Source organism: Scomber scombrus, chromosome 12 (assembly GCF_963691925.1).
Source record: "Scomber scombrus chromosome 12, fScoSco1.1, whole genome shotgun sequence".
Classification (NCBI taxonomy): Eukaryota; Metazoa; Chordata; class Actinopteri; order Scombriformes; family Scombridae; genus Scomber; species Scomber scombrus.
In genome coordinates this window covers 10,887,657-10,895,220 of record NC_084981.1, presented here as the reverse complement: position 1 = coordinate 10,895,220, position 7,564 = coordinate 10,887,657, and the positions used below count along the sequence as shown (strand labels likewise).

General features: G+C 42.6%; 1 protein-coding gene across 1 annotated transcript in view; it reads right to left on the bottom strand.

The window, feature by feature from the left end:
• Positions 1 to 794: 794 nt before the first annotated feature.
• The window catches only part of unc5b (unc-5 netrin receptor B), a 43,290-nt gene continuing 36,520 nt past the window's right edge, over positions 795 to 7,564 (bottom strand). Inside the window, exons 10-18 of the mRNA XM_062431006.1 lie at positions 5,902 to 6,096; positions 5,126 to 5,494; positions 4,908 to 4,995; positions 4,365 to 4,539; positions 4,038 to 4,277; positions 3,204 to 3,353; positions 1,817 to 1,993; positions 1,547 to 1,725; positions 795 to 960 (exon numbers count right to left, since the gene is read on the bottom strand). Coding sequence (XP_062286990.1) covers positions 795 to 960; positions 1,547 to 1,725; positions 1,817 to 1,993; positions 3,204 to 3,353; positions 4,038 to 4,277; positions 4,365 to 4,539; positions 4,908 to 4,995; positions 5,126 to 5,494; positions 5,902 to 6,096 — 1,739 coding nt within the window. The remainder of the gene's footprint in view (positions 961 to 1,546; positions 1,726 to 1,816; positions 1,994 to 3,203; positions 3,354 to 4,037; positions 4,278 to 4,364; positions 4,540 to 4,907; positions 4,996 to 5,125; positions 5,495 to 5,901; positions 6,097 to 7,564) is intronic.

Genomic DNA, 7,564 nt, shown 5'->3' with positions numbered 1-7,564 from the left:
TCAGCCCAACGAGATTTGCACTGGCCCTCAAACCTTGAGAGTTCGATCCTCATTTGATTTGTATACAATTAAAGCAGTAAGACAAGAAATCCTAGCCTGTCTGATTCAGAGCCCGTTAATGACCAGTTTGTCCATGTGTGTGTTGGAGTGTGTCTGTAGCCTGAGGAGGCTGCAGACAGGTCATGGGCTGCCTGTCATTCACTGTGCACACAGAATGACAATGGAGATTTTGAGAAACGATGCTGCAGTGAGAAAACAAAAGCCCCTGCCATGAGGTGTGATGGTGTTTAATCATGCACTTTCATGCTGCTACTGGAACATGGCTAATCCCGCATTAGCATTTGTGTGTTTGTGATATTGTGCGTGCTTTAGTGGGATAAATATATGACTTTTTTTTTTGTTTATCCCAAAGCATTGTGATTTATATACAAGAATATAATCATTTTCAATCTTTGAAGGAGACAGTCAACACCACATGACAGATGACTTTACACCTATTTTACGCCTTTGTACCTTCAAATTGCTTTCACATCTTTCAGATGCATGTGCTTCAGAGGATTCAAGCTGAACCAGGTTAGCAGTTGTCATAGGATGGCCTGCATGGGAATGGGTGATGGTGGAGATGTAGCTACAGCAGCTGACCAGTGAAAAGGGTGATGAGGCAGAGGTAATAGAGTACATGTGAAGGAACCAGAATGCTCTGTGGGCTTATGATTTGTGCTGGGGTGTGCATATTCATAGGCAGGTATTAATTTTTTTTTTCTGTCTTGATCGCTCTCTTGTTCCGTGACCAATCAACAATCACCATCTGTTGTCATGACAACTAGCACTTCGCTTTTGCCCATCTCTTCCAGCGCGGTCGCCAGAGAGACCAGGTCTGCGTCACCTTGGTGACAAGCTTCCCATAAGTCCAGTAGAACACCTGTGGGGCTGGGCTTTGTTGCAAAGTAATTCAAGTACCTGAGGAAAAAAAAGACAAGGCAAACTGTAAGAAGAGAAGGGCAGAATGAAAGTGGCTATTTGATTACAAACATTTCTGAATCCCCAATACTGTATATTACAAATACTGCTGGATAGCCTGATATTGATGTTCAACTAGCAATCAAATTTCACACAGCTGGATTAGCTAGTTAGCCACATAAAAGGTACCATGAAATGATGTCTGAAATGTAGATTAGCAATATATAGCATGCATGACTGAATCATAATGTTGAGATTAATAGTCAAGTCTTGTTTTGCAGATTGTAATGAGTAGGACCAGGAATGAACACTTTCCCCCCCTCTTTTTTTTAAAACATTTTTTATAGAGGTCTATCTACATTTTTGCACTTCAATTTTATTTTAATCTAAGTGAAACATTTTATATCATAATCTCATATCTCTAATCTCGTAAATCAAAAAATGAATGTATACATGCCACCTTTCACAGAGTTCAGAGTTATCACTTCACAATAAAACTATGAATCTGGGTATCAACATTGGACTGAACACCACTGAGTCGTGACCAAGCTGCCTTTCACACATAAATCTGTGAGGTAGATCTGACCTATCAAAGCCTAGACTGCGGGCCAGTAGTCTCCAGTCACACCCACGAGCGCTGGGGGCATCCAAACTCGCACAAATCTTCTGGCGAATGGAGTCAGGCAAGCGAAAGGCATAAGGTCCCACTTGAGATGAAGGCAGGCAGGTGCCTCCTGAGGGGAGGGGCGAGTGTGGTGGTAGAGTCTGGATTGAAAGAGAAAGTGAGAAGCATTGAGACCAAACTTGATGTTTTTCATGGCAATATTATCTACTTCAGCAGAAACCCAATTTTTACTGTCAGCATTACCTCCTGGATGTCTGTGTGCAGCTGGAATATCTGTCCCTCTCCTTCCACCTGTCGGACACAGATCTTACAGGTGAGCTGGGACACAGCCAGGCTGCCTCTCTCTAGGCTGAAGGTGCAGTGTAGGGGCCGCTGACTGCCACTCCAAATGTGATAGAACGGGATCTCCTGTTAACAAAAAATAATAATTTGGTTAAAAAGAGAGCTGGCAGTGGTTAGCACTAATGCCTCACAGCAAGAGGATTCTGGGTTTGAACCCATTGGCCCTCCACAAGGGTCAGTAGGAGTTTTAATGTTCCCCCTCTGCCCTCGTAGGTTCTCTCCGAGTACTCTAGCTTCCTCCCACAGACCAAAAATATGCAAGTCAGGTTAACTGATGACTCTAAAGTTCCTGTAGATGTGAATGTGAGTGTGAATGGTTGTCTGCCTACATACTATGTTAGCCCTGTGATAGACCTGTCCAAGGTGTACCCCACCTCTTGCCAAATGTCAGCTGAGATTGGTTCCAGCCCCCCCATGACCCTCTAGAGGATAAACTGTATAGAAAATGAATGAACAAATTAATGAAAAAGAGAGCTGAAAAAATGGTCTCTCACTGTGATTAAAGTGGTTTTGTCCTGAGCAGCACAATCAGGAAGGATATAGAACACTGTTTCCATTCAAGGAGTGTGCAGCATGCTTTATTTTCATATTGGGTGTTTCCACAGTCTCTGTGTGTCAGTGCACAATTTATTTCTAAAGCGTATTGTCCATAAATTAGGGCCACAATCAGATTTCCTGTTTGTTTATTCAGAGTGGGTTCAGACTGCAATCTCTGTGCTGTCGTCAAAAGAATGCAGCAAAGAGTTTGGAAGTCCACTCGCTGTATTTTCAGAGAAAAAACACATTCTATTAAAGTGAAATCAGAAGTCTGACAGACCAAAGTTTTTGTTTATTAGTTATTGCTTGTTATTTTCAAAGTAACCCAGACAATCAATAAATATTTATTTTTATTTGCATGATTCAAACTGCTGCTGATTTGTGCTTGATTGCAACTGAGGTAGACTGAAGACAATAGCCCCTTTTACACAGCCTGTTCGAGGCGGGAATGCTGTGCCTTTATTCCGCCTCGCTGTTCTGTATAAAAGGTATAGTCACAGAGTGGGGGAGCGGAGTTGCCTCGGCAATAAGCCGGTTATGGAGGTAGTCATAGAGACGTATCAACGTCTGTGTAAAAGGGACAGCCAGCACGGAGGGACAGGACGCTAATGGGGAGCACATGCTGTTGTGTTACACGTCATGCCTGGATCTGTGTATAAAAGAGCTCACATAACACTGCATACATGGCTACCGCCATAAATCCTACAACCTTATATTTGCTACATTTTGAGTGTCTCACCTGGTACTTTGCCAGCAGTTTGCTTCTCCAGTGAGTGTGAGGAATGTCGTGGATGGACAGGCGCAGGTTGTGGTAGCTGTCTTTGAAGAAAAGCGGCTTGGGGTCCTCCAGCAACACTCCACCTAGACTCCTTTCCAAATCCAAAACCTCCTGCACAGAGGCACAGAGAAGACAAGCTTAAAAACTAATTTATTTCATCAGTTTGTTATGAATTACAATTAAAAACACTTAAGAACATTTATATTACTTGGAATGTGTGAGAGCTAACAGTTTGAAAGCTGTTTGAACTTTAGTAGCCAGAAATCATGTAATGTGATGCCAGTAAACTGCACACAGCACACAGCACGCTCATGTTTACCAGCCCGGCTGGTCTGTTAACACTTTATACAAAAGGGACTGTGAGACAGGGAAAATATTTAATGTCAGTGAGTCTCTGGATGGACTGCTCACTTGCTGGTTGTATTGTGCCATACTATTTTGAGTCATTAGTTCCAGTGGGAAAGGAATTGTAAATATGTGTTACCAGAATTTAATTTTGCAAGCAGGGTGTAGCTGCAGTTAAGAGGCGATGGCATTCAGTACACCTAAAGTCTTCTGCAGATTTAAGTCAATTACCAGCACTGTACTTATTGACACTATAAATATGACTGCCAGATTGACACAACAAAGACATACACCAAACACAAAGAAATGGAAAAGCAAGAAAGGCGCAACAAAGCTGAAAATAGCAACAGAACAGCATGAAGAAAATAGGCGGCCAGCTGGATAAACAGACTGATTGTGAACATCTACACTCATTAAGGCAAAAAAGACTGACGAACACACAAGCAGCACCTTGAGTGCATGTGGGGTGTCGTGGATGCAGTAAATACGGAGGCTGTAGTCCAGGGAGAGGCAGGGTGCTCGGGGGGCAAACAATGCCAGCTGCAGGCGCTTGCAGGCAGGTTGTGGAGGACAGGACTGGCCCACCAGGCCATACGTTCCCAGCTGCTCCATGAGAACATGACAACACTCCTCCTCCAGCTGCAGGTAGCACGGAGACGACAACGTCTCTTCACCCACTGTCAGCACCTCCTGAAAAGAAGATTGAAGTAAGGTTCAATACTGCCACATGGGGCAACAGGATATCCATTATTTGAGACCAGTGAGAGGCGGTCTCACCTCCCACGCCCCCTGATGGGTCTGTGTCTTGAGTGTGAGTGTCCAGTCAGGTGTAGGAGTGTCTAGCTGGGCACAGTGTGGCAAAGTAAGGACCACAGGACGATTCAGCAGCATGCCAGATGGACCACAGCTCACCACAGGACTTAGCACAGTCTGACTGCCCTCAGAGGGTAGCCTGTAATTTTCACACATACAGAGAGCACCTGGTGTTTGCAACAGTTTCAAAAACATCACGTTTGATTTATAAAAGAACATCATGGGTATGACACTGTTAAAATATGCTGGTATTAATGTATCTGAGGCAAACTGTACATCAAACATTTGGAAAATTGGCAAGAAATTAATCCATTCCAATTTTAGCATAAAAGTTGAGACAAGTTGATCAATTTTTTAGCCTCAGAAAAAGTGCCAGAACTTCAAAATAAACTTCAAATGGTTCACAGTAGGAGAGCTTTCATTGGGAAAAATTCTGATTGAGGTGAGAGTGAGGTCTATTCTGTCTCGTGGTTGCAAAGACGATGAGTGAAATAGAGGAGTACTCACGTTGTTTTGTCCCACTTGTTGATAATGAGGTACATCTCATAGAACTTCCCCTGGGGGATGGTGCCAGGTGGGACCAGCAGACTCACACCTGAGGGAGAAGGTATCACGTTTTATCTTGTTTTATCTATGATATGCTTGAGATGTCATTGGTTTACACTGGGTCACATTTTGGTGTCAAGCATAAAAAGAGAATTGTGTTTTGAAAGGTTTCATATTACCTGTGTTTGGGATGGTGAGGCGTCCTCCCAGATTTCCCAGGGTGGCGCTGGTGCTCAGCCCAGGCTCTCTGGACAGGGTGTGGCTGTGGTATTCTCGCTCTCTCCCCACAGTACCCACCGACTTCAGGCTGAGGATCTCCCCATCACCCATGCAAATGTCAGCAGGGAGCTCCAAAGAGGAAAGAGTGGAGGAGTTGTACACCTTGATTTTGAGACTGGGCAGGGGGTCCAGCAGGGGAGAGGTGGTCATGGGAATTTTGTGGGGACTGTCATTGACACCCTGCTGCAGGGAGAAGAGCGGGCCGCGGAAGGCCCCCGCTGTGGCTGTGAGATCTGGAGGAGCTGAAGGATTCAGAGGGTGTGGGTTATCTGTGGACGTAGAAGAGAAGAGCTCTCTTATCACCATAAATGACACAGGCCGGGCTGAGAGTGCTAAAAGTGATGCAAGTGAAATTGATTAACGCTGCTAATTAATATTTGATTGCGAGAACAAGAGTAGAGATACCATGACAAATTCTCAATATGTAAAAAATGTAACGCAGTAAAGAATGGAGAATTGACGAATTGAGAGATAAAAATGGTTTTAAAAAATGAATTTATGGGATGATATAAATAGCAGTGTGACAATGAAATGAATTATAAGACGTGGTTCTATGGGGATGGTTAAAAATAAGAATAGTTGTGAAAATAAACACAGAATAATAAACATAGGAATTGTGTGTGAGCGTGTACTGTATGATGTGTCTGTGTGCGACTGTGTGTGTGTGTGAACTCACCCTGTCTAGGAGGCTTGTAGTTGCCAGGGTGGAAGGCGGCAGTGAGAGCAGACGAAGAATCAGTGATGTCTCCGTGGAGATGGCGGCACCTCCGGCGATATGCGAGCACACCCACACACAGCACCAGTATCACACACAGCAGCAAGGCCCCCACCAGACCAGCGTAGACTGCTACACCCATACCTGGAGCTAGTGCTGTAAGAGGGACAGAAAGACAGACGGTCAGGATATTATAATGAGAGGTGTGAAAACACACAGATACAAATGAAAGGAAAACACAAGAGGGAAGAAAATGTACTCTTTTAGGATATCTGATATTTGTATTATTTTCTGTTGTAGCTGAGTATTATTGTTGAGTGGATTAGTTAATTAATTAGACAATCATCAGAATGTCAACAAACAGCACTTTTGTCAATCTAAAGATGTCAAATAAAATCACAAGTCTCAGCTTTTAAAAAGTGAGATTTTGGTGTTTTTCTCCCTTTTACATCTTTTTAAATGGCATTTGGGGAATTTGACTGTTAATTAGACAAAACAAGCAATTTGAAGAAGTGGCCTTGTACTCTAGGTAATTGTGATAGGCCCTTTAGTCTCTATTTATTGTAAAATTTTATAAACTACACAATTTATCAATAAAATAATCAACAGATTAATTGATAATGAAAATTTGATTTTGAACATGAAATAAAACATGAAAAGAGAAATTTGAAAAGAGAAAAAAAAACCAAACAAAAAACAATCAAGAACAGCAAGCTTAACACAATACATGTTCAAAAAGGAGTGGGAAGACTTAATAATCCCACCCCTTCTCCCTATTCAAAGAACTTGCATGTCTATGGTTGCAGCCCTTTTTTTCACTGGAGCAGCCATATCTTAACACAATGCTGACTTGCCAATATGAACATTGAAGGCAGCGGTCGCTGTACTTGTCCCCTGTCTATACTGTGCTTGAAGAGATCCGTCCCTAATGTGATTCCAGTGTAAAATATTGGGGGGTAAAATCCACAGACCTCATATTGTATAAAAAGTTCAGCTGAAGCTAATATGAAGTTTCAGAAGACTGAGTGAGTCAAATCCAGTTTATATCTTATTAGGTGGATCAGGTACAATGTGTCAGTTTCTGCTATGAGTGACATTAATTCAGTCAGGGCAAGTTCTCAACTGAGTTACTCTGGCATTAACATTAACATAAGGATCCCTATGAGGATTATACAGTTAAAGCTATAAGTTAGAAAAGAGAGCACTGGCCAGTAAGTATTGGAGGGATATAACTGGTATCAGGAGATACAAAGTTGGTTCAGTACATCCCTGGAAAATGTTTATTTGTGTGACTAAGTCAGTCAGCTGAAGCCTCATTTGAGCTTCAGTGTACTGTGGATTTAGTCCTTCATCTGTTACATGGGAATGTCAGTAGGGACAGGATCACTTCACAGCCAGTATATACATGGGGAATGATCATGTGGGAATGTACAAATATGAACCTATTATTTAACTCTGGCAGTATGCCTGCCAGGATGTACACAGTGTTCAGTTTGATTCTAGCTAAAGCTTTATCTTTTTTTCCTTCCTTTTTTCTTTTTGTTAAAGATCATCCAAACAAAATAGAAAACTTGCTCCTCCTAGCCTCCAGGAGGTGCATCTGATACCAAAAGGCAGCATGGGT